This window comes from Triplophysa dalaica, chromosome 10 (assembly GCF_015846415.1).
Source record: "Triplophysa dalaica isolate WHDGS20190420 chromosome 10, ASM1584641v1, whole genome shotgun sequence".
NCBI lineage: Eukaryota > Metazoa > Chordata > Actinopteri > Cypriniformes > Nemacheilidae > Triplophysa > Triplophysa dalaica.
This window is the reverse complement of record NC_079551.1, coordinates 5634573-5662165: the sequence shown is the minus strand read 5'-3', so window position 1 is coordinate 5662165 and position 27593 is coordinate 5634573. Positions and strand designations below refer to the sequence as shown.

The following is a 27593-nucleotide window of genomic DNA, read 5'->3' as shown; positions in this document are numbered from 1 at the left end:
TGCTTGACTTTTTCCCATCCCTCCACAGCTGTCCATAAAAGTATTCTCCATATAGCAACGGTGTTAAGTTTCCATATCAAAAGTATACTTTACTTTGCCATTTTTGTGTAGTTTCAATAATCAGTTCAATTATTCTATTCGGCCGTAATTACTTTAATCTTATCTGATCCTATTGGCCGATAAAACAGTCATTAAAACCTGTCAGTGTCATTCATCTCCGAGACAGACATCGGGACGCTAAACGAAATTGGATTTTTAAGTGCGTACCAAAGACACGGATCTCATGCGCTTAATCTGCTCTTCGTGCGGTAATTATCCGAGCTAAGATTCTCGGCCTCTTCTGTTGTTGTAAAGCCATTATTAGCAAACATATAATTACTGACAGCGGCTGTGCGCACGGCAGAGAGTGCGTGCATGCGCGTGTAATTATCAGACCGGCTAAGACGCGAACAATATGACGAAAGCGCAGGAAGTCATGGAAACAAGTCGCGCTCTAAGGGCAGTATGGCTTTTATTCTTGTAAGGTTTTTAAGCTGAAAGATCTGAGTAATAGCTTTGTATGTATGTGCGCGTGTGCGTGTGTCTGTGCGTGTACCTTGTGCCGTCTTGCGCGCTGCAGTTGATGTCGGCCCCGTGCTCCAGTAAGTGCCGCACGATGGAGAGCCAGCCGCGGGAACAGGCCTCGTGGAGAGCGCAGTAACCCGCATTATCACGATGATTCACGTCACACACTTTATTCTCCAGACAGTACAAAACCACATCCTACATTGACAGAGGGATAGAGAGAGAGAGGCAAGCGGTTACTATGGTGCAGAGAGGAATGAAATTCATTAGACACCATTAAAAGAGCACAGAGAGAGAGAGAGAGAGAGAGAGAGAGAGTTCTGCCCAGAGCTGATTATTGATGAGTGAGGTATCAGGGGTTTCACACATGAATCCTGCCCTGATCCTGCTGTTCCCTTTCCATATGAGACATCCGAGACACAACCAAGAGAAGTGTGTGTGTACAAGTTAAAAAAAATTGAGGAAAGGGCTTTCAAAACCGACTGCCACAATGTTGACAGGGGTTTATTTTCAATATTATGATGCCTAGATGGGTTTTTCTTGAAGATATCGCGGGTGGATGCAAGGGTGTTGCTATATATGGTATCTATAAGGTGGTTCTTTGGTGTGCTTGTTATCCGGCCCTGCTCAAAAGAACCCACCCTCAGGTATTTCATTACGATCTCAAGATATAGCTCTTATCACTGCTTGAATGGATTTTTTTCACATTTTGTATCCACTAGGATGCTTATTTTACTTGTTCAATAATAAAATTTCAATTGATCTTTAATCTGCTAAAAATTGAATTTCTCTTTAAAATTGATTTTTAATTTAAGCCCCTGGACACATGATCCATACATTAATGCCTCTCCAATAAATAGGTCAACAACAATCATATTTTTAAAAGAAGAGAACACAATTTGATTGCAATTTAAACCCATCCTTAGTTAAATTAAATAGGATTTATTATAGTAAACGTGTAGTAACGGTTTTCACAGATTGATTATTAGCCTGGTTTTAATCCTAACCCATTATTATCTATAATTCTATAATATTCATTTGAATTAAAGACAAAGTAACTATTTACTGTCCTCTCATTGCAGTACAGTGTTGGGAAATTACTCTGAAAAAGTAATTACTTACTAGTTACTCATTACATATTCAATAGTGTAATTAGATTACTTTCAAATTACTCTGTCCAAAAAGTATTTAGTTACTCATTACTAATTACTTTCTATATCCTACATCAATCATGATTAGTTAAGTGATTCAAGGATAGACATGAAACGGCTTATTTAATTCATTCAAACAAATAATATTATTAACTGACCAAAGTATTACAAATGTCAGAATTATACATTAAAGCACAGATTTTAAAGTAAGACTTTTTTGATGTCAATTACACTATTGCATACGCATATATTTCACAAAGTATTTAGTTTAATTACACCAAAAGTAACTGTAATTAAATTACAGAAAACATATGAGTAATCCCTTACTTTACTTTTTCAAGGGAAAAGTAATTAAATTACAGTAACTAATTACTTAGTAACTAGTTACACCCAACACTGATTGCAGTATACCCAAAGTACCCAAAACGCGTTCACAATTGAGCAAGAATAGCTGGAAGGAGGCGGATTTACTGACAGCCCATGCACGATTAATTGGAGTCTTCTTCTGTAAACTCAAGATTTGAAGAAACTCCCTCATCCATCACCGCAGACGATTTTTCATGCGCGGCATCAACAAAAACACGCGGGCGCGCACGCACACTCACAGACGGGTTTGAGTGAGAGGGAAGGGCTGGTGGTCGCTCGGCGCTCAGACGAATGAGGGCATTAGGATTCAGGAAGCGTAGCGCTCGCACTTCAACCCTGGCAGCGACTCAGAGAGCGCATTCAACCCCTCACCCCCTCCCTCGACAGAGCCACGCGGTGGTACGACCCGCGCCGCTGCCAGCAGCGCTGCCTCGCGCTTCCCGCCGGCTCCGTATCCAGGATACGGCATACTGCTGGCAGCGATTCAAAAGAACGAGCCGTTAGCGGCGGCGCCGAGCCGTTAACGAGCCCAAACGGGAACCTCTCGCACCGCGGCGTACGGGAGACCGAAGCACACGGTAGGAGAAAACACGCGCGCACACACCTATCACGCTCAATTGCCGAGAGCGAGCCGCGGTTGAGGTGAATTTCTCTATTTCCATCGACTCATTCCCTCACCAGTTAGGTCTCCCGCTTTTTCCCGCCTCTGGGAGTTCCTCAGCGGGAATATTTGGGAGTTACATTAAACAGACAATAAAAGCTGTGTTGCACAGTCGAGCGAGAAAATTCCGCGCCATTTCTCCTCAGAACTCACGCGTACTGTTGTGTTTTCTCCCCTGCTGTCTCTTGCTAGCAATCGATGTGTCATTTCAAACATTCAACTTTCAACCACAGCATTCCCGCAAAACAACTTCAAACCGAACGCCGGCATGCAACGTTCGACCATTTTCCCATAAAGCCTAGTCAAACCAATCCACATCATAAGAAAATAAAGGAATAAGGGCAGCTGTTGTAGGGAGAAATCAGACAGTCAGGAACAAGAAAGGGAAGCTTAGCAAAGCAAACCCGAACTGAAACCAGTTTCGGTCACTGCTAGCTTAGGCTGTACTCAACATCTGTAGTCAAAAGCATTACAAAACCAGTTTCCGGTTAAAATAAACCTCAAATGTCAAGACCTCAAGAGTTCTAGAATTAAAAAAATGAAGTAGAGGCAGTCAGAAAAATCTGAGTGATGAATGTAACTGATATACAAGTAACACAAGTGATAAAATGATATAGAGCTCAACGTCAAATTCTTTACAATTCTAAACCCTGAGACAGTAGGTTACAGAACTCCAAGGAAGACGATAAATGGTTTTGAGATTCTGAGGACAAAGAAAGGTTCTAGAACTCTACAAAAACAATTGAGTTCTAGAAATCTAATGTAGTTCATGAAAGGTTCTCAAAGTTTGAGGTATAAACGTTCTAGAATTCTACAGCAGCTAATAAAGAGATTTTGAATTCGAACACAGATGATAAATGGTTCTCAAATTCCGAGGTATAGAAAATAAAGGGTTCTAGAATTCTACAGCATTTAATGCAGTTCTAGCCATCTAAAGCGGTTCTAAAATTCGACATAATCTTAAGCTAGTTCTAGAATTCCAAGGCAGTTGTTGCTAAAGGGTTTTTGTTGAATTCTGTGAATTTCTCTTGAGTCTGACCGGGGAAGCATTGGCTTAATGATCCTCTGGCTACACACAGTGCTGACGAATGTTCTAATTTTACACACAACTCAAGAAAACACAGCCTTCAGACTGAGCAGACGTCATATTGCCTCGGAAAGTGAGAGCGCGGGGACAGAAAGACAAAGATGACAGTGAAAACACAAAAAAAGAGCAAGATATGAGGATGAGAGAGAGAAACTCCCACCCTGTGATTTTTAATTGAGAGCGAGAAAGGCAGGACTGAAATGGGAGTTGTGATAACAGAGGGGAAAGGGTTGAGGTGGCCTCCTTAGAAGCAGTGCATCATTAACGCATCAGGAATTTTCCCTGACAGTCGGCCAGAGCAGGGCTGAGCTTGTGCGGCTTCGCATTTAAAGGCGGGGCCACCGATTTCCAAATTACGCTTTAGACAACCGAGTCGGGCTGAGTACCAAAACAACCATGTAGCCAATCAGCAGTAAGGTGCACAGGACGGACATTAGCCGAGTGTTGATGAAAGCGGAAGATGGGGGTAGGGGTGTTTGTTTTGGTGATTTGAACATCAACAACGGCTAAGAGAAATCGGACACCCTGCCTTTAATGTTTGGCGCAACGCGTCTGTTTTTATCAATCAAGTCTTTGTTACACAAACTGGCGAGTATTCCACCATAAACCTTCATTGCTGCTACTTAAATACTTAACGGTAAACCATTAGAGTAAGAATTCTTGCTTGTAGTAGAAGCTCGAAAGAAGTTACACACGCTAAATAGAAAATATTATTTAAATATTTATTTAAAAAAGCAGGAATACTGTTCAAAGGCTAAAAATAATGGGCCACAAGGTCAGCCAATCAAATTAAAGTTTGCCGTATCAAGAAAGATTTTGCCAGTCGTGTGTGCATTTTAGACGGCAGAGTACGGACTGCCGGGCGGTTTTAGGCTGAGACTATATGTTTTATAACCGCCGTCAGTCTGAGAGCCGAAGACCTGGCTTGGCAGACAGTGACAAAACAGGGTGTGACCCACAAACACACGCCTCACCGGCTGTGACCCTGCATGATTACGCTTTCTGCTGGTCCTCACACAACATCCTCACACAAACGACAAATTAAGAGAAACACAATATATCAAATTGTACAGATGTGACTGGGTTATCTAAGGTCACAGGTTGTGTATTTGTGGTCGGCGCCTTTCATCAAAAGATCACCTCCTGCGCAGAGCACAGAACGGATGGAATCTTTAAGCGGCCTTGAACGGACAGTTTGACCGGCGGACACGCTCATGCAGTCGACTGTGGAAAACATGCCGGTTTTTCCACTCGAGCCTGGTTAATGCATGAAATGCGGGCCAAAATGACTCAATCGCAGAGCTGCTCAAAGGGGCCCACGAGTTTCATCAAGCCAAGAGCGGTCTGTTTTGAAGGTGCGTGCGCATGAGAAAATGGAAATGATTGCGAGAGAGAGAGAGCAGGGCTACGTGCTATTTGCGTGTTTACTGCAGTTGCGCTGGGACCGAGATGAAGTGCCACGTTTGAGCGTGTGAACTCTCGTTCCCCTGACTTTGACGTGCGCGCACGGAGCAGCTGGCAAGGTTTGTGTTGAAAGCTTCGGCCGCGCAGTCGTGTCATATTTTAGAACTCCGGCAGCGCGGCGGAGCTGCTCGTAGCTCAACACGCACACACAAACGCATCGTGCTGGCAGCTCAGCGCACCGCTCGTGGCTTATCTCTCGCACACACACAGCGAGAGCAGCTTCCTGTCTGAACCAGGAGCGAGCGGGGGGTGAGGGGAATGAACGCAAGACTAGAAAAACAAGCCGCTGTCGACTGAAAAAAACACACACAAAGACAGACGGAAGGTCTGTCCCCACCTGCTAAGGGCCAACGCGAGGGCGCGCGGGGGGGAGGGAGAAATGAGAAATAAACAGGGCAGGAAGGATTACATTTTATCTCTCTTCCTCTGACACACAAACACACACACGTCGCAACACAGCGGCGCCGAGTGCCCTGCGCTGCGCGCTCCATTGCTCCCCCGCCGTATCTGTGGCGCACGCACAGCCCCGCGAGAACAGCCGCCTTAAACCGATGTCACCGAGCGCATTTATAAAGCCATTAGAGCAGAATTAGACCCCGAGCGGCAGCGTGGAAATCACAAAGCCATGCGCCGCAGAGGTAACAAGAGCGAGAAAATCCACCACAGCACAACACGTTAGCCCTCTCCAGTTTCGCTATAAAAACATTGCTTAAAAAACTATTTGAAAACAGCTACTGACAAAATAAAAATTGATTAATAAAAATGTTCTAATGCATTGTTTTAATAAACGTACGTATGTAGTCATGTAAACAGTGAAGCTGCAATACAATAGATAATGTATTCACACACACACGCAGCTATTAGAAATTAGTCTAAAATATATACATTTAAAAATTATGTATATTTACATATACAGTACAAAAAACTGTGCTGTGAGAGGTGAGAATCACCTCACAGTTATCAGATACGCTGAACCCCCCTCCCCGTCTCCTCTGTAATGACGGGCGTTAGCTCGGCGGCGAGAGATCGGGAGGTGCGTGGAACGGGCAGCTAATGGCTTAAAACAGCACGTGTTTAGCACCTTCAGCCGAATGATTAATTAACGTGGAGATTACGGAGAGCACTTGTCAGATCGCTGATTGGACCTTAATGGCAAAGAGCCATTCTGCCTGAGAGCGGAATTACTGACGGAGACTAGCAACTGCAGCAGAATCAGAGAGAGAGAGAGAGAGAGAGAGAGAGAGAGAGAGATGCTTCACACACAAACACATAACGATAGGTTTCAATCCACGCACTAAGGCCAATTTTCTGAGTCATAAAAGGAGGCGACGACAACACACGAACGTAAACAAGCAGCATCGTAACACTGCACGAACGTCAGTGTTGGCGGACCATAATGAAAGAGAGTGTGTGTGTGTGTCAGTAAAACTCTCAAGTTGAGAGCCTGAGGGAGGTGAGGAAACACAAACAAGCGAACAAGAAACGCTGGGGGAGGGGAAACTTCAAACGAGTGTGTCTAAAAACGTGTGTGGAAGCAGGCAGATGTGTGTATTCGGATATACACAGGGGACGACGATAAAGCCGAACGGTCATTTCAAACAAACCGACAACACAGATTAACACAACAACAAAACAATGGAACGAAACGTTGGAAAAATGTAGCATGTAGTTGAGAAACACAAAATCCAGAATGGAGGCACATAGTCGCACAGGCCTCATGTTTGTAATGCACAAAACGTGAAAACCCAGAGAGTAACAGATGGAACAATATAAAATAAATCTGGAACCGTAAACTATCTTGATCCCGACACCGAGCGAGCGTGTTGTAATCTAAAACAGCAGCCCCGCTTCGTTGCTAAAAACGGTCCGTGAAACGCAATGAGAAACTTTCCCTTTCGGTGGAATTCAAGGCGCCGGAGCAAAGGGGGGGGCTAGAAATCATGCGCTCGCAGCAGTAATCGCTCATTTCCTGTTCTCCGTGCCAGTCCTTTCAGACGCGCTGCCGGAACTAATCTAGCTCCCCATTAATCTGCACAAATTGGACACGGAACGCCGCATCATTCCAGAACCCGCAGAACCCACCGTATTCCAGAACTCACAGACTTCCAGAATTCACAGACTACACAGTACATCAAACTGACAAACACGTGTAGGAAAAATAAAAACAACAATAGGGAGACAAAAATGCGAAAAATCTACCATACTTAAACACATCCAAATATTTGTTAATAATCAACGCAACTCGTCTTGTGCACAATTGCCTGTTAATAAAAAAAAGTTTCTATTCATTAAAAATATTATCATAAATTATAATCATATAAAAGCTATTTACATCGCTCAAAACAACCGTTCATCTAAAATAAAATTGCCAGGTGGACTATTAAAAAAAGAATCCTACAACATTTTGTAAAATTGCGTAGAAAAATAGTGCATGTGTTGTTGCTGTGCATATGCTGAAGGTCTTCTGAGTCGATGTTAGTGTGTTGCTATGCAGATGCCAAATTGTTGCCAGGGCGTTGCTATGTATTACTGGCCCTAGTAAAAAAAAGTCTGATATGGACTTAGATCCCTCCTTTAAATATAAATCTACGGATATTTTCCTCTCATTTTGTTGTCTGCCAATCGACAGCAACCGTAGCGTTGATACACGAGGCCCCAGGTGATTTGTGGCAGCACTTGTGTCTGTAGTGCGATTGCTGTGTGATGAGTTACGAACCAAAGTTTGCGTTTCCAAGCGCACCTAATATAAATTAAATCAATAAATGTCATTCAATTCTGACATTCTTTAAGAAAATTGCAGCCCACCAATATTCAAAGGAATGTAACAAAAAAGACAGGCAACGTTTTAAAAGATCGGCTACAGGTTTCGAAAGGGTAAGACTTTCCGCTAAGAAAAAAAGAGAAAACGCAAGGACGAGGCAGAGAAAGCAAGGAAAAGCGCGTCAGAAAGAGGGAGAGAATAAATGCGAGTGTAGAAGGTTGTGAGTGGGAGTGCAAAAATCCGAACGGAGAAAGAGACGAGACGTGTGTGTGTGCGCAGGACAGTGGAGAGGGAAGAGAGAGGCTGTCGCAAGCAGGGGAAAAAAAGTGTGTGCTCATGCGCCAAGCGATCGCTCTGTGCCTGTCAGGGGCTCTCGCATGTCAGACTCAGTCTCACGCAGAAATAATGAGATGCGAACGGAGTGAGACAGTACATCCAGAGAGAGAGAGAGAGAGAGAGAGAGAGAGAGAGAGAGAGATACGCGCAAATGCACACACTTACCTCATATCCCAGACGTGCAGCTCTCTGCAGCAGAGTCTCGCCCGCATTCTTGTTGACGATGAGTCGGCGTGCTTCGGGTGGCATGGGCCTGCTGGCCGGTGTCTCGGCCAGCACTGGAGGAATGGGGGCAGCTGGAGGTGTCGGCGTTTCTGGGACGATGCGTGGTGGGCTCGGGGGTGCGGTTGGTTGGTAGGCAGGGGAAGGGGGGCGGACTTTTATCGGAGATGATTCGTAATCGGAGAGCGATGCTGGCCGCTTCTGGGCAGAACGTTTCAGCGCCTGCTGGGAGAACAAAGGTGGCGTTACGTTGGCATGTATGACAGATCGCAACGACGTGATAATCAAACCATCACAAGGGCTCATATTTCACACAGATTTTTTTCCCAAGTTATCACTATCATCTTTTTCTCTCTCTCGGTTCTAGCAGACGAAGACAAAGATGGAGTGGAATATGGTGATGGAGCAACAGACAGCCACAAGTACAAAGCAGGCGTAGTGATATGATTGAGAGGGGAAAAAATAGGATTTTTTTAATCCTTTAAAAATTTTAATAGAAGTAGATTATACAAGGCCACATGTCACCAACATACAGATTTTTTTTATTAAAACATTTAAAAATTTAAAAATTAAAATATTCTTTTGTTTTTTTTACATAAAATGCAGAGTAAAATCAATGAATTCAGAGATAATTTCACTCAAACAGGATTTTTGAAGATTGTGTGTCTATCCAATCTCTATGCCTCTCACCATAAACCAGACACACAAGACAACTACACCGACCAACAAAAGTTCCTCTCATGCACTCAGTGGAAGAGAGAGAGGGAGCGGCGCATGGTCAGCAAGGCTATTTTTGGCGGAGCTAAACAGGCCAAAACAAACTGAGACTATTTACACTTGCGCAAACTTCCCATAAACACATTTTTTAACGGAGCGACGTTGATCTTTCACGCCGGTTGTTCTAGGGCACATGTTTGTTTGCGAGACGGATGGAGCACTGTAAATCCATCAGCGAGCATGGTTGCCGCCAGGGAAAGTTAAACAGGAAGCGACGGAAGACTTAGGCTTTCTCCCGCTTGCTTTATCTTCCCCACCCTCCCACATGCCAGCTCTCTATCTGTGGAGCGCAGCGGAGCGGACGGATGAGCGGCGAGGCTTGTGTGTGCGTAGGATGCGAGTTCATGCGAGCGGCCTGAAGGTCGGGATGGGGGGATTATAGGGTGGAAACTCCACCCTCCCCAGAGGACATCCACAGTGTAGCAGCTGTCAGAGCAAAACACACACACGAAATCACAGCTCTGTCACAGCCGAGCCTCAAACAATTTGACGTTACACTGCAGGAAAACTAATGCATGTTTCTTTTCAAAATAGGGATATACCATCGGCGTCGACTTTCTTTTTTTATATTTTAAGCCAACTGGACTAGCAGACTAACCCAAAGTGTACCAATGAAATGTCAAATCAACATGCAGAATGCAGCGCATGAGCGTGCGACTCGGCAACAGGGAGAACTGAGTGTTATTTAAAGAATGCACAGGGTGTTCGCTGAGGGAATCGTTTTCCTTGACAGAGAGAGAGTTCGGAATTCTGACCCGGCCTTCACTTCACCCCGCCCCCATTCCTGCCTCTCCGCTGGGAATCTGCCTTTCAGCGCAAGGAGGTCAAAGCAACCTCACTCTAAACACACACGCTGCGACCCCCCCCTTCCGTCAGCGCTGAGCTATCCCAGAGAGCCGCAGCGCTTTCCTAATTGGGATGATTAACATTGTTGTGATTGGAGACACGTTTTTAAACGGTTCCTCGCTGAGCCCGGGGAGAGTGCTCTGGTTGCAGGCCAAAGCTAAGAGCACAGCGGTTTGCATAACACGCACTGACGAAGAACGGACGTTCTCGCGTGTGGAACCAAACAGCGGTGAGCTTGCATTATTATTCCAGACCGAGGAGATCTATCCATTATCATTTCCATACATCTCGATGGTTGTGCGGTGACCTTGAATTATTATGCCAGACCGAGGAGATCTATCTATTTTCATTTCCATACATCTCTATGGTGGTCTCCCCCATGCGACCTTTTAAAACTTTAATTAAACTTTTAAAAACATTCACTTGAGCCTTGTGGCTAATTCTGACAATGTTGACTGGATATAAGCACGGATCCAAGATGATGGCACACTCTTACCTTGTGTTGGTGTGCGGGGCTGAGTTCGGGGATGAGTTCAGGGCAGTCCTCATTGGTGGACTGCAACAGCATCCTGCGCTCCTGCAGGCCGATGTGCTTGGTTTTGCATTGCCGCTTGCCCTTTGGCTTTTCGGGGTCGCCGTGGCGTCGCAAGCGAGACGGAAAGGTGCCATCAGAGTCTTGGGAAGGCGAAGAGGAACCGGTGGACTTGCGATGCTCCTTGAACCGCTGTCGCTTGTCCGAGAAATGTGACTGAGGTGGAGAGGAAAATTTACGTATGGAGGCATCTGCACTGAAGCCGTCGGAGAGGACAGGAATGACTAGAGGGAAAAAATAGAAATATATGTTAAAAAACTACAGTACATCAATGTCAACACGTGATCTTTATAAAAATGCTGGGTTATTTCAACCGATGGTTGGATAATATTGATTTTTTTGGTTAATTTAAACCAGTAGTTGGGTTTGTCCATATTTTACCCAAACATGGATGGAAACAACACAGCATTTTTTAAAGTGTGGCATCATTGTAGAGAAATGTTTGCCAAACACTTTTATTCAACGATAAAAGCTTTAAAAAGTTTTTAAAAAGTTTATAAACAAAGTTAATAAACATAAATGTAAAGACAGTCAAGCTTTTTGCAGAATTATTTGGCCACAGATTCTACAGAATCAGATATAAAAATTGTTAACATTTTCAAGAAAATGAAATCTCACAAACTGCACATACAATACATCATTCAAATATAATTGAAGAGAAAACAAAATAAACTTTAACGGCACAAAAGATGGACAATGGCATTACATTCTCATGTTTGCGGGAGAGCTCATTGTGAGCCACACACAGCTCAAACCAACAGAAGCCTCATGAAGGTCTTGTTAGGTAAATCAGACAGACAGCGGCAGAACGGACAACGGTAGACAGACCGCCTTGTTTTGAAGGACGGACAGAGGAGATGGAGAGAATGCACAAACATCGATGCATCCTCCGTTTCGCCTGCTTGTCGTTTCACATCACAAGACCAATTTGAAAAAGCAACAAGAACGCAAGATGAGAGTTAAAAAAAAAAAAATCGAACAAAAAAGAAAACAGAGTGGAAAAGGAGAAACTGAAAAGTGTAAAATAGAGAGAAGAGCGCTGCGGTGATAGAGGCAGACGATAAAAGGGTAAGCGCAAGGCCGAGAGAGAGAGAGAGAGAGAGTGGCTGAAACAGAGCACGCTCCACATCTGTTCCATTATTCATCATATCCCCCGTTCCGTCGCACGCACACACACACACACACACACACACACACACACACACACACTCTCACACACACACGCAAACACGCACACAGATTGTATCGCACAGAGGAAATCTCTCACACGCATGCAGACGAGAACAGAGGACGCCAGGAGAACGAATCAAAAACACTCAAATCCAATTTGAAACATAGACTTAAAAATATTGACGGGATGATATTTCACAATTTAAAAAAAATCTGCTTTCAAATGTTTTGTGTACTTGAAGAATATTTTATCAAACACATTTAAGCTTTTTTACTTACCAATAATCATATATTATATGTTCAAACATAGTTAAAATGTTACAAATAGTTAAAAGTTGAATTTGACGAAACTGTTCAATTGCTATTGTTAATTTGTTATATTGGCCACTACTACAGACATCAATGATTGACATAAAAAGCAGTGAAATAGGTGGAACCTGCACATGCGGTTCTGTCATACGCACCTGAGACCAAGAACCTTACCGAGAACATTTAACACACAGACCACCAACCGTGCACCGCCCAGCGAGTGTGCGTATGCGAGAACACGTCCCCATAGGCAAACCGTTCAAGTCTGCGCAAAGTGCTTCTCTCCTTCAACAGGCTAATTAAAGTCCTACCCCGAGACCCTAGAGACCAGATTCACCACACCTACCACCCCCCTACACACACACACACCCAAGTGTGCGTCTTCTCTAGCCGAAGAGGAACACTCAATTAGCACACGGGAAGCAAAGACCTTAAAGCTTTTAAAATCAACAGAACAAAACCAGCGTACTAAACATACACACACACACCCTGGGGCTTTATGGCGGAGAGTTTTGATTCGGCAGTATGCGTGTCTACTCTCGCGCCTCATCCCAGACTACGCAAATTAGTCTGCGTGTGTGTATGAATTCCCTGCGCAGAAGTGCGAGGTGCGCGCGTGTGTGTGTGTGTAGCGGGAGACGGATTTTGACAGGGACATCTGGGGGATATTAGCCTCCCATTAGCACGCAACTGGGCACGCGAACACACACGCACACACCATAATGCATAAACCAGCAAACCACAGAGTGAAACCAAGATAAACATGTATAGCGCATAGAAGTTATGCTAGTGACGGGTCGTGCAGGTTGGATTTTTGTTTTAGTGTATGACTTTCTTTCTTCTGCAGAACACAAACAAAAATATTTGAAAGAACGCTGGTAACCAAACAACATTGACCGCCATTGACTTCCATTGTATGAACACAAAACCACAAAGACAATTCTCAATTCTTTTGTGTTACACAGAAGAAACAGTCATATTTAGCATAATGATTTTGAGGGCATTTTTTCCCCGGATGCGCTATCCCTTTAAGAGGGATTTAAATAGCTCAAGTTTTATAAAACTCATCTGGAGACCCCTGCATCCGGTTCCACTTTAATGCGCCCCATCCCTTTAAATGCAAGAACGTGTCACATCAACATCACGTCAAAAGCTGAAACCCAAACCATGCTCAATTAGACCAGAACAATTAGTCAACCGGCTCTTGACGAAACCAACCAAACCCGTCCTTTTTTTAAACACGCCGTTTTGAACTTCTCCAACACACACACCCGACTGAGGGATTGAGAGAGAGAGAGAGAGAGAGAGAGCCAGAGATAAAGAGTCTCGTCTCTCGTCTTGCTGCTCTCTAATCCTCCTGACAGAACGCCAGCACAATATCCAGAAGCCAAGATACTGACGGGCAGCTACACACACAGACACACACACTCACGTTGCTATTTGCACAGTTTGGAATCTCATGGCTCATTACTCTGCGGCATGCACTTTCTCGCTGATGCTTTTATACCAACAAGGAAGCGAGCGTCTAAGCGTGTGCGTGCGAGAGCGTGTGTGCCTGTCAATCAACAGGAATCATTATTGCGATCCTGAAGCCGCAGACACGGGCGACGCGCTCCGCTTTCCTCTAATCTGCCTTTCCCTGCTGTTTTCACTGCTCGCTCTCATCTTTCACCTCAGCTCTACCCTCGGCGCGCCGTATCCCCTCTTCATCTCTTTCGCTCCTCCGTTCCACCCTTTCCCTCTCCTTTTTACCAGGCTTTCGCTCCCTCTCTCGCTGTCTTTCTCTTTTGTTCTCGCTGATCTGCACGCCGCTCGTGTCTCTTGGCTCGATTCCCCCCTTCTGGGTCTTTCTTTGCCCTGCATTACTAAATGAGACGCTCTTTGCTCGGAGTACCCCTTTCAGACCTAGACCTGTCCTTCGTAGCTGAGGTTTGTGATTTCCGAATGTATTTGTGAACAGTTTGGGAGCAGGCACTAGACAGATAAATTGGGAAACCTTCAGATAAAACAGGATAACAGATGACAAAACAAATTTACAACACAGCTTTCTCGCCGTCTGAAGTCCAAGGTCCAGCTGACACAAACGTCCTCTATAGATCTTTACCGACAGCCTTCTCCGTTTCACCTAGAATGCAACGCTCTCCACAGACAACCTTGCAAATACTGGCATTTACGTAAATGAGGTGGAAAAGCGAGGACGTACCCGTGTCGGATTCTGCATTTTCCAGCTGCTCCTTAGTCCAGCCTCTTTCCGGCTCTCCTTTTCTCTTCACCGCCTTCTCTTCCAATCCGTTTGTCTTGACCTTTCGATCCATGGCAGGGGCGCCGGGGGCGACTCTCTGGACATCTGGAGGGCAGGGGTCGACCTTTTCTCTCCTGCTGCTTTGCAACGGTGGAAGAGAGGCTTTGGATGTGGGAGGGAAACCGGGGATGGGAGCTCCGAATTGAGGCCTGTCATGGTTAATCTGTCCCTGTCTATCCCACAGATCCTGGAGATTAGGGAGGTGGCGGGGTTTACTCAGCCGAAGACCTGTCAGCTCGATACACACCTTCAGATTCTTGACTTCCTGTTCAGAGGGCTGTGGCCACGCGTCTGCGGAGGAAGATACAAGACTTGAGGTTATGCCTTGCATCCGTCTGGAGATATCCGATCACAAGTGGTCAGTCGAGACAGACGCCATGTAGTATTAACATGCCTTTCAAAAGAGTCTCCAGTGACCAATTGTGCTCGGATTTCATTAAATGGGAGGTCTAAATTCTATGACAGTTAAAAGAATAGTCTGCCCATGTCGCCTCATGTCATTTCAAACCTGCTGAAGACAAAAGAAGATATTTTGAAGAGCGTTGCTAACCAAACAACATTGACCCCCTTTGACTTCCATTGTATGGACACAAAACCAGTGAGACGTCTCAAAATATCTTCTTATGTCTTCTACAGAAGAAAGAGTAATATAGGTTGTGAACAGCATGAATAAAGACGGAGTCAAATTACATTTTATTAATGACTGTGTCTTATGCAAATATGTAATTCAGAACGTATGTATTAGTATGAGGGTGTCTGTTTCAGCTTAAGGGTGCCACGCTCAGAACAGTATTTACCGTTATAAGCATTGTTCTCTCCAAGAAAACAAACAACCATGGGTTTCATGGCTTTTAAACTAATGCAGTGCAACAGGCACCCTCACACAGACGCAAACATTCTGCTGGCAAATGCAGCATTTTGGAACACGTTTAAATGATGTGAGATTATACAAAGGCTGATTTGATCCAAAACCGCCCTTTAGGCAGAGAGTAAAGAGAAAGAAGGCCAGAGAACGCCCGGCAGTTGTGTTTATTTGGACCATGTGACGGCAATAAACACAAATCAAGAAGAACCGAAAAGGCCAGCGAATGGATCAAAGCCGGAGAGAGAGGGAAGGGGAATAAAATGAGGCGTGCAAGAGTGCAGGAAAGATGAGAAAACAGTTGTTGAACGCTAGAATGCGTCTAATGTAAACGCCTTTCTTATTGAGGTCAGACAAACCCAAAACTAGCCTAATTGCAAAAGGCCTCTTCGTCATTCCGGCATCATCCCCACTAATCATTTAGTAGTTTCATCGTAAAATGGAATTGGATTAAAAGGTGGAAAAAACAGCACAGACACCGTGACGAGGTGAAGAGATAGACAGCTCAAACAGCTACCTGAAATCAGTCTTGCCCTCTTTGCTGCGGTGCAGTTATCGTCTTCTTCTCTCGACCGTCTCTCTCCCTCCTCTGCGGCGCGCGTGCAATCAGGGTGGCCTTGGCTCTGCTCCAAACCGAGTGCACGTTTCCTGCTCGTCGCCGTGCCAACAGACCCCTCCTCCTCCCCCTTCACATCCCTCGCTCTCTTCTCCTCCGCTCGATGGGACTGCGAGACGACGGCCGGCGGGCCGCACCGCTGGAGCACGGGAACTCTGTTGTTTGCACACGTTGGCGTCACACCTGCATAGACACACAGACGTGTTAGTCAAACACATTACGTCATGGCTTTGTGAAGAAAGGCCCTTTCAACGGACCAGAATGCAAGTTCAAAGGAGCACTAGAGCCCGGTAGAAAACAAGGCCTCTGGATCACAGGGAGAGTGAGACAGAGAGACAGGAAAGAGCTCGAGAAAAACAAACCCCTACCCTGGACACTTGGGTGTTTGTGCTAACTCCACCACGCCCTTCCTACACAGAGAGCCAGACGGCAAACAGGGACGGCTTGCTCGCTCTCTCCGCGAGCTTAAATTAGGCCGAAACATTCGTGCCAAGATCGCAAGCGGCAACCCGAGTCTCCGCTAACCGCCCCCCTCCCCTTTCTCCCGTTCTGTGTGTGGCAGTGAAAAGCGCTCCTTGAGAATGTCTCCCGGCAGACTTGAGAGCAGGAGCGCAGATCAAAGACAGGCGCTGGGAGCTCGCCCGCTACTCAAACAAACATAACACAAGCACTCTCACCGTATATAACGCCACGCAAGCATGCAAAAAAAACCGCTACCTATAAAGCTGCCTCAAATATCATAAGCGACACGTACGCCAAATGTCCAATGACTATCGTCTTTACAAAAATGTATCTACCCCAAAAGCACGTACTTGTGCATAACAGCTTTAATTAACACGCTGCGGATGCCAAACAGAACTACCCTCATACTGGCCCGGGCAAGAATGCAGTCCGCCCTGCTCCGGCTCGGGCTAACGCTGACACGCACAAAAAGCATGTGACTAACACCACATGCATCCCATAATTGATGGCAACGTCTGCACCATAGCAACTCTGGGCTAAAGCGGATTTCCATGGTAACATTGTGCGGGTCGTCGCAATAGAGCGAGAGGGATATGCTGAAGGACAGAGTACATAGCATTGAGTGAGAAAAGGTAGACAACGTTAAATTATCAACGCTTAAATCAATTACGTGAATTATATTGACTTTTAAAAGCGAGCCGTGATGAACTTCCACAGATCGAGGCCCTTGCCAAATCTTACCTGTAAGTTTATTTTAACCGTTCCCCCCCCCCCACTTTATTTGCCCACTGATCATCGTAGAAACTGCCGATCTGCTCTGTTTATATAATCCAGAGAGCCGTCAACTGTCCGTGTGGCTGACACACATGCAATCGCACACACTTTGACCCACATGCACAGGAAATGCCTCGCCTCCGTGAAAGCCGCCGGGAAAGCAAGGTCACATAGCAGCAAAGTGTTGATTTGGAAATCTGATGGCAATAGGCCATAAGCTGAGCTCGAGTGGAAAAAACATGAGTCAAAACTGCCAAGAAAGAGAGGGTGAGACGGAGAGAAAGAAGCAGAGAGTGTGCTTATTTATGTAAGTGACGCCTGTTTGAGGGTGGCGGTGGCGGAAGCCATGTTTACCACGCTGTTTCCGTGGTTTAGCGCTGTTGCATGGAGTGCCGCAGCGCAGGGACCGTCCCTAGTGACATGGAGAGGAAATGTGCTTGGGGTTGAAGAGAGAATGGTATGCATGTGCAATATTGCAGGAGATAGGACAAAAGAAAATATCATGCCATGGAGATGAAAGTTAAATGGCACACAACACAGATGCTTAAAAAAAAAGAGTCCGAGATAGAAACGTAAAGAAGTTCAGAAGTAGAAGACACGTGTGTGCGTGTATGCATGTGCGCGCATCTTACCGTTATGTTGCTCCGTGTGATCGGAGAGGACTGAAAGGGCTGCGGAGGGCCTGGAGCTCGGCTGGCTCCGTTCCCAGTCTCCCTCTCCGAGCTGGCTCTCTGCCAACTCCCTTTCTCGCTCCCGATCTCTCCCCGGTCCGGGCGCCGCAGACGACACGCACCCCTCCTTTTCCTTCAGCTCCAGCTCCGAGAAACGGATCATCGCACGCTACAGGCACAAAGACACACACACACATAGCACAATCGTGAAACCAGACCCTGTGTTACGAGCACCAGCTGTAAAGCTTGTCTCTCGTGCGCTGGGGTACAACACAGAGGAAAAAAGGCATAAAAATGGCACAAAATAAATCTGTAGCGAAAGTTGAACAGGAGCTGAAGCGCATCATATGCAGAGTATATGCAGCAGGCGCATACCAAAAACAAAGACTAACTGAGTTAAGTCATGTCAAGTGATTTCCTAAGATTTGACCATGCAATTTTCAGTGCCCCTGAAAAGGGATGAAAGTAAAAAAAAAAGGGACATAGACTTCACAACTGCCTGTGGGAGCAAAACCAAGAGTTACTCATTTTGACGGTTTAGGAATTTAAAATAAAATGAACTGACCTCCCAGAACGCAGCTGGTTGACTTAAATTACTGTCCTCTTGTGATAATCCTTCCATCTATCAATCAGAATGGGGCTCAATATCTTTTCAATGATTTGAATTCAAATGTTCACAAATTTAACACAAACATCAACTTACCCTGTTACGGAACTACACATTACAAAGCATTACAAGCAAGAGACTAATTCTTATTTATAAACACATGGTGAAATTCAAAACATTTTAAAATGATAGAGTTTTGGAAGCTGTTGTGTAAATGGACAAAACATTATTGTGGGATATGTGAAAATGTGCAGACAAAACTGGGCTTATACAAAGGGACTTTTCGAATCATGTGGGGAATCTGAAATGGGGCGATTGTCCTCCGTCAGCCTCTCCGTCTCTGTCCTCGCACACTGTGTGTATGCACTAATGACTCTGCCATTCGGCAAGCTCTATACTGCTGGTAAATTTTAATCTTCCCCATCAGGAGAATACGGGACGGATTTCACTTAAACTGGGAGGACTGCCACCACTCACATGGCTATTGGGGGTGTTATTGAGTGTGTATGTGCGTCAAGAGAGAAACAGAGCACAAGAAGCAGCTTGTAGAAGAGGGTGTGTGGTTATGTTTGAGTATGACCCGCACATTTTTTTTCCTGACACAAACACACACACACACTAGTCTCCAAGGCTCACCGGGAGGTTAACAGTTGCCTGCAGCATTACGTGCTAGCTAGGGCACGGCATGCACGCGCACACACAAACACTCGGCAGCTGAGCTTCTGCACGACTGGGCAGAGCGGCCACAGACGGCAAGCTGTGTTAACCCTTTCAGCTGCTAACTGAACCACACACTCTAGGGTGTGTTCTAACACAAACACGCATTCTCTCACGCTAACTGTGACACTAGAGCCTGCTTGACAGATTCACAGTAGGGGAGCAAGAAAGGATAGAAAAAGAGAGAGCGGGAGAGGGAGGGTGGGTTAGAGAGAGTCTTAATTAGCGAGGCGTTCATGACGACCGAGCAAAGTAGGATGCAAGTGCTCGCCTAAAGCCGGAAATGTAAAGCGGATTGCAGGGAACTGTGTCAAATGCAATGACAGTTACTAGTCGGTGAAGATTCTACAAGAGGTGTTTAAATTATAGCCCTTTAACTTCTACTTAAGGTTCCTGTATGAGTCTTAAACAATGTTGTGTGAAATACAATGAAGTGTGAAATGGTCCAAAATTGCATAAACTTTCCTATTCATTTTAACAAATGTACAAGGAGTGTGCAACTCACCTGCAGCGCTCTCTGTTCCCGGCTCAGTTTGCTAGAGTCCGCATACAGCTCTGTTGTGACGCATTTGAAGCGGTCGCCAACGTAGCCTGATGAGTTGGCTATTCTCTTGGCCAGGCTGGATCCCTTGTTTTTAGACAATCCATGTTCTTCTTCGTCGTCCTCATGGGACTCGTCGTCTGTCCTATCCTTGCCCAGCTCCACATATTGTCGATTAGCATGGTGCCGATCAACTTTGAATTCTGCTCCATCGGCCCGAGCCCGTTCCCCTGATGTTCTGGCACACCGCAACGTCTGCTCCTCCAACATGTCTGGTAGTGGGCTATGCTCAGATGAGCTCTCCTCACCCTGGCTATGCACAGGGGAGACAGCCTGCGTCTGAGGCCGAGGTGAACTGCATACCTCTGGCCGCCGCTCTGACTCAGCTGGCCTGGATACGGCGGGCTGGCCGGAACGCAAGATCTGCATGAGCTCTGGCTCCTTACCTTCAGAATTATTGCCACTTTCCTTCCCCGTCCCACTGCCGACTGGCTTAGCTGGCTCTTTGCTTTTGGCATCAGTGACACTATGTTTGTCTGGCTCTGGACTGCCATCTGTGTCATCATGGACCAGGTCAATACAGACAATCTCCTCCTTATTCACTGTGTGATGCTTGCTCTGAGTCCTAGAGCTGTGAAATTCTTGCCTCTCGGATTTGTAACCCATTTCTGACTCTGCGATGCTCTGGCGCTTATATGGAGGCTCCTCGTGGTGCCAAGGCTTTTCCAAAGGCCTGTGTCTTAGCTCTAGACGCTCAGAAACTTTGTGGTCCAAGGGCAGGTGGGGAGACATTAGTGGGTGAACCATCTCTTGTGAGTCATGGTAGGTCAGATACTCTCCATGGCTAGGTGGGATTCCATAAGGGAGGCCGTGTTTGGGTTGCAAACGAGCTGAATACAGACTGTTAGTGCCGAGAAAACCAGGATGAGGGTACACTGGGCCTTTTCCAGGCAACTGCAAGTGAGGGAGAGACAGACTCTCAGGTACTGGATATGAAAGATATCTGCTAGAATATGCTAAGCTGGGAAGATACGTTTCACCATGAGTCATGTAGAGGTGGCTTGGTGCATGTCCGTTCTCTAAATGTGACTGCTGGTGCTTGAAGCCAATTTCAGGCATTTCCGTTTTTTTGTGTGTTTTTGAAGGCTTTGTAGCTGAGGGGTGACCATGGTTATTAGTTGAAGTCTTTTCTGGTGGGGTGGGAATTGACTTTGTCCATTCACCATTCACCTTGGGGGACGGGGAGGCAGATGATGGCCGAGATGTTGTAGTTATGACAACAGGGGCAGAATTTGGGACTGAGACATTGTTTTGGTCTTCAATTCTGGGACAAGAGGAACTTCTTGACTGTGGCGCTACATGCTCAAGATTCTTGTTTTTTATGATATTGGAGCCTTTGCTTTGATTAGACTCAGAGTTGATTGTCTGGGTTGGACTTGGCACCACCCATGAAGATGACAAAGTGCTAATTATCTCAGGTCTTTCTGGAGTTTTAGAAGTGCTAATGGCAGAGGATGACGGAGAAAGAGTTTCTTTCAAAAGCTCCCTGTTTGGGGGAAGCCCGTAACGAGAGGAGGGGGAATAACCAAGTTTAGCTAAGGCCTCTAATTTTGATTGATATCCATTGGGAGGTCCTTCAAAGTCCATGATTTTAGCAGATAGGTCTAAAGGCTTATCTGCTGGGTCTTTGGTAACAGGGCCGTGTTTTTCAGGTGGTTTCTCAGAAGAGGTCTTAACAGGTGAGCTGCTGCCTTTTCTTTCATTTCCTGTTCCGCTGGTCGACTCCTCTTTGGCTTTAGGTTTCTGGGTACCGGGCCGAATTGGGGAGCGTAGCTCCTGTGAAATGTTGTTAATGTAGGTAGGGTGAGCAACTGATGGAGAGGATGAGGAAGATGAAGAAGGACTCCTGTATAGAGGCTTTTGAAACTCAATAGTGCTGTCCACAAGAGGTGGAGGGGGCGGAGCTGCAGAGGGCTGAGGGGGGCGTGGTGTTGGACGGGGAGGTTGCATTGTGTCTACTGATATGGAACTGGAGTTGCTGCTAACTCCAACACTGCTACTGCAGATTACATTACTGCTAGTACTGCTCGTGTTTTTACTGGAGGGGGTCCGGTTGGATTTGCTGTGGCTGGCACTGTTTCCACTGCTGTTGTGCTGCCTGTCACTAGATGACTGGTGGTGACCCTGGGTCTGTTGATGTATGTTCTGCTGCCCAAATGCAGAGGGCTCGTGGTGAATCCGTGGGCCCATGCTCTGCATGGATTTGTCCTGGTGGTGCATCATTGGTGACAGTGCTGTAGGGGCGACAGTGGCGGTTGGGATCCTGAGAGGAGGGGCAAGGGGTGAAGATATGGGTGTAGGAGGATAGGCAGGCATGTAGAATAAGCGTTCGGCACCAGCTGCACTTCCTCCTGCACTTGCACATAGAGACTGGTATGCCAGATGCTGAGGAAGGTAAGGTGGCTGTTGTGACAAGATTGATGCTTTATACATGTTTAAAGCAGTATATTTACTGGAGTCTATGAAAGGGTACATTCCAGCTTCATGATAGGGATTCATCCAGGGAACCCGCAGATAGCCGCTACCACCATTCAGGCTTAGTTCGGGAGCTTTGTCTGCTTGTACGACGCATCTGTCCAACCCTAAAGTATCTGAACCCATCCCAGGCATAACAAGCGTCTTCTGAATCCCCTGTGGGGAAGTCTTATAAAGTCCAATGTAACTGTTTGAGGTCTTTCTACTGTCGAGAGACATATCTGGTTTGTAGAGCAGGTCTGGAATTCGGTCACCAACAAATCCCTTTTCTGTTGGCAGGGTCCGGATTCCTGTCGGATAAACCATTCCTCCATGAACACGGAGACTTTCCCGCATCAGGCTGGTCCGATCGATGCCGAGCGCACTGAGAGGGTTCATTCTGTAGGCTGTGCTCGCATCCACCTTAGACAAAAGAGTACAAAATGGTCATGGTGGGGTGAAGGGAGGGTAAAAAAGACATCAAACAAGAAGCAATAAGGCCCACACAACAAGTAGAACAAAAGGGCAATCTAGATTAACAACAGGTATGATCCATCCAATCTTTATCTAGAGATAAGATTCAATTTAAAACTAACTAGAATTAATCACTGAAATGGAAAATAAACCCAAAAAAGTAATACAATATTATTATTAAGTGGTCTCGTTACACACATTTCATTTTTTCATTAAAAGCAAAAAAAAAACATTGTCTAATTTTAACGTGGTTCATTCACATTACTCTCAGGTGATTTTCTCATCACCTAAAAAAAACTAACAGTAAATCACAACGCATTGGACTAGTCAAGGTCAAGACAGGGCAATGCGGAGATCATTCTTAAATGTCAGCCACAGCGAGTTTTAATGTATGCTTTCAGAGCACTCAGGCAGACAGCATAGATCGCTCTTTCCATCATACATGGGAGATATCTGTGAGTTAAATTATGCCAGTTCTGCCTTGTTCATTCAGTGCATCTGTAAATTTATATTAAAAAAGTTAATGTATATATATATACATACACACACACACACACACAGTATATTACTTTTCAGCTTATATTTTAGGAAAATATGTGGTGTGTCTGTGTAAAGTGTGCAAGATGCTTACCATGCTTTGAATGAGGACTCTATTTCTCTGTTAGTTCCCAACAGATTCTCTGGTCTTCAGCATTTTAAGAATAATCTGTGCGGGGAGAAAAAAAAGGTTTTCAACTAGTAAGAAAAAGATTTGAACATCACATTTATTTTCAAGATAAAAGTGCTGTTTTCACTTCAAGATAAACAAACACGACTAGGGGAGAAAAAAAAAAAAAATCACAGAGCAGAGAAAGAGGACATGCTAAACGCCCTAGCTTTTCGCGGTTAAGCCTCAGGGCAGTTTTTCCACCTCAACATGCTTTCGTCTCAATGAACGGTCGTAGGGCCACGTGCCTTGTTATCTCAAAGCGAGGGCTCTGATAAGGAATCCCTCTGCGTTCCGTACTCGTATAAAGCAACGCAAGGGGAGGGAGTGAGGGGGGTTTCATTATTACAGAGGAGAAAGCAGCAATCAAACCCGCCTCCCCCCTCTCCTCAAATACTGCCGCCCAGCCTCACGGCTTGGCAAGACATAACAGCAGAGCGCTGTTGGGTAGGCGAGCCGCGCCTCTGTTATTGATGGCTCTACAGACCCCAGATTTCAATAACGCAGCCCCGGAGCTTATCTAGAGACGTGGCCACAGTTGCTGCCATTGAGGGAGTGATGCAGTTTGCCCTCTGTCATCAATCAAACCAGCCTACACACACACACACACAGATGTGCATTCGTCACTGCATAGCAACCTGTCGCAAAACAGATTCAATGCATAAACAAAAGAGATTTATAAAATCAAAATTCAACACAAAGCACCTGCATTTATGCAAAACGGGAAGGGTTGCCATGACAAAAATAACACTGGGTTTTATGCATGTTTAGCATTTGCACATTTATCGCTCACCCAAAATAAATTACAATTTGTTCACCCTCATGTCATTCAGAATCTGTATATGACTTTTCTTGAGGAAAACAAAAGATGATATTTCGGTAATGTCTCTGTGATTTGTGATGTGTCTGTCTATACAATGGAAGTCAATGGGTGCCAATGTTGTTTGGCTATCAACATTCTTCAAAATATCTTCTATTATGTTCTGCAGAATGAAGTCATATATGAACGATCTAAGAGTGAGGAATTACTCGATATTTTATTTTTTTTATCCCCAAATCCCTAAATATAGTTCCTTACTGTCAAACATTCACACATTTAGCATAATAATCAAACTTTAAATAAAAATGAAAAAGCATGATTTACATAACACAGTACTTCACACAACATACATTATTTCAAACAATAAATATGGTCCATTTTACCCTTGATGGTCTCTAAAACGCAGCAAAAAAAAAAAATGACGAATGATTAGTGAAAAAAGATTTCTCGTTTTCCCCGGGACATATTGCCCGTAGCCCAAAAAAAACCCTCACAAACCTAAGAACTAAGCTACTTTTTCATTACCGCACATTACATTAAGATTTTGTCCCGTTCCCGAAACGTGTGCCTCCCTTCCCCCGTTCTGCCATGATTTAAAATGCGAATCCGAGTCCGACCCTGCCGTGGGGAGCGCACCAGAGACCCTCTCGCTTAAAGCCATTCTGTCACGTTCTCTGTACTCTCATTTTCAGTCCCCTCTGTGACCCGCTCTTTCATTGAGCCAGCGGGGGCGCGGACATTATGCATTTGAGGGGCGCTTCGGTAAGAAGGCTACTCACCCCCCACGGAGGAAAGAAACCTCCGCTCTCAAAGACATCAATCAAAAACCACCGCGCCGGGCGCTTTGTCTGCAGTTTAATGCAGGTGAGACAACACGAAATCGGGGTTATGTGGGGCGTTTTGACTTTGTTTCTAATTACACTGCTTCCAAAATACCCAGAAGGAATGGTTCCCCTTCTGGTGACGTTCAAATGTAACGCATTCTTGCGTTCACGAAAGCCAGACGCAGCGTAACTGATCGGAACGCTGTTATGGCGCAAGACTGATGATGCATTGTTCATAGACGGAGACATGAGTAGATAAAGCTACGCTTAATCAAAAATAAAATAAAAAAATAACAAAGAAAACATTAAACTCTGATAAAAACAAGAGCATATTTGGTTTAGCTTCAACTTTATCGAGGAACGTAAGGAAGCAATTCCTTCATTTTGCAGCGCGTAATGCGCAGCGCACGCCAAAGCTAATGGAACATAGGCCTGCTAAAGCATACAATTAAAAGATTTAAGGAAAAAACAATGGTGCGTACAGAAAAGGGTAAAACATGAATCAATTATGATGTTGATATATAAAACCTAACATAAATATATAAAAAAAGATATATAAAACGCTAAATATGCATTTCAATAAGAAACACAATACAATTCTCGCTGTGGTTTTCGTTCGGTATAGCGACACAAAGGATGGGGGAAAACATATTTTTAAGGTTGTACTAATTGTTTCGAAAGGCATAGATGTAGGCCTACGTGTGACAACGTGACAAGGAGACGACAAGGAGACGCCAAGGGCACGACCAGGCGTGAAAGCCGCCGCTTCGGGTCAGTGTTGACAGAAGAACACGAGACGTAAAGAGCGCGGAGCATAAAAGAGAGCGTGAAATGTTTAGCTCCTGAGGTGTGAGGTTTTGCAGTAATGACTCGTGTGTGGAGAAAGAAAGGCTGCTGCGATCTCGACGTAAAAGCTCCCGTTGCCTAACCACAGCCTTTTAACCGTGGCAGATCGCCAAGTGCATAGTCCGCATCGCCGAGACTTTCTCCTGCTCCTAAAGTGGCAGTAAAATGTTTTATAATATCGGATTGCACAAGAAAAGGAGGCAAATGATGAAGAAAACATTTTGTGTGAGATTAACACAAAAAACAAAGGATATTCTAAACGAACGCTCATGCGCAAAAGGCCTATATATAATCACTATGCTATACTCCTATACGCTTATATCCTTAATAATACAGCTCCAGTGTAATATAAAAACACAGTCATCGAAGAAACAAAAAGCGCGACATTTCAAAAAGAAGTGTCTATTTGTTATATATAAATGCTTATGAATTTCATTTAGGATTTTAACATGTTAATACGAGATAAACAAAGGCTACTACTTTTCGCATAGGTCTATACAAATGAACTAAACGATTCAATAACATTTTATTAGATATTTTGCGCACCTTTTTAAAAGTCATTGCTTTTTCCAAAATGTATAAAGTTTCTTAATAGTCTGAAAAACGGCTTCTACCTTTAACTAAGGCAGGCTGACAGCATCGTTAAATCTAAAGCACACCTTTTCATTCAAACTTTCATTCAATTAGATATTTTAGCCCAACAGTCCGATACGCATAATATAAAGTCCTGAATGACAAACACAACTTTATTTGTGTGTTATATGCGCTCGTGCATTGGTTGGTCCGTTATGGAAAAATGAACGCAACGAAACAGGGCGCTTACGTTTCAGACGTAACTTGTACAAAAGAGTTTATTTGCCTGCGGACATTCAGCTGCGAGAGACAATACGAACTGCCGCAAACCCCTCGCGCTGGCAGCGCTCGCATTCCGCGTGCGGCCCCCGCAGCCACTCACTCTCTCTCTCTCTCTCTCTCTCTCTCTCACCTCCCAGTCTGCCTCGTGCGCCCTGCGCTGCTGTAAAATGGTGGGTTGCTCGCATGCACTCTAGAGACTATAGCACTGAATCTCGCCAAGCCTCTTTCTCTCTCCTTTTCTGTGTGATAGAAATCGATACTAGCTGGGTTCTTGGAGATGTTTAGCTCAAGATACCCAAAGAAAGGTTGTTTTAGCTCGAGCAGGAAGAGATGGGACAAATGGGGTATTAGCTTGTCTGTCGACCCCGTTTTCACTCATTAGTCTTGGTAGGAGAGGTGTTAATGGTCCTATTTGAGACGCTTATGTTATGCATGCGTGTGCAACAACACGCGAATGGAGACGGAATTTTAAAACAACTAACATGAGGAACCATTACCTGTTTAAGGTGTGTGGTTAATTATAATTGGTGTTTAATAGGCTATTAATTAATTTATGCGTCAACAGGTGACAGAGGGTTTGCCAAAATAAAAAATCTAAAGATTTTTGGTTTAAAGTATAGAAGTTCTCATTTTGGTTCAAAATAGAATTTCAAAGTTCAAGAGGGACGAGGTGTGTCCCAAACCGGAATAAGGTGC

The 27593-nt window shown here is 45.0% G+C and overlaps 1 protein-coding gene and 1 long non-coding RNA gene across 5 annotated transcripts in view; one reads left to right on the top strand and one right to left on the bottom strand.

Annotated features, from left to right (window-relative positions):
* The window catches only part of bcor (BCL6 corepressor), a 39541-nt gene that overhangs the window by 6268 nt on the left and 5680 nt on the right, over positions 1-27593 (bottom strand). Inside the window, exons 2-10 of one of the 4 annotated variants that reach the window (XM_056758263.1) lie at positions 23478-23552; positions 19823-22795; positions 18559-18615; positions 17955-18162; positions 15988-16269; positions 14510-14899; positions 10732-11051; positions 8556-8834; positions 596-762 (exon numbers count right to left, since the gene is read on the bottom strand). In XM_056758263.1, coding sequence (XP_056614241.1) covers positions 596-762; positions 8556-8834; positions 10732-11051; positions 14510-14899; positions 15988-16269; positions 17955-18162; positions 18559-18615; positions 19823-22795; positions 23478-23480 — 4679 coding nt within the window. In that variant the 5' untranslated portion in view covers positions 23481-23552. Of the gene's footprint in view, positions 1-595; positions 763-8555; positions 8838-10731; positions 11052-14509; positions 14900-15987; positions 16270-17954; positions 18163-18558; positions 18616-19822; positions 22796-23477; positions 23553-27593 lie in introns of all 4 variants that reach the window. The other 3 variants (XM_056758262.1, XM_056758265.1, XM_056758264.1) reach the window with 3 other exon arrangements.
* Positions 2069-25219, top strand: LOC130429609 (uncharacterized). The gene is made up of 4 exons (XR_008907644.1): positions 2069-2659; positions 14793-14925; positions 22673-22774; positions 25065-25219. It is a non-coding gene; the product is annotated as an uncharacterized LOC130429609 (long non-coding RNA).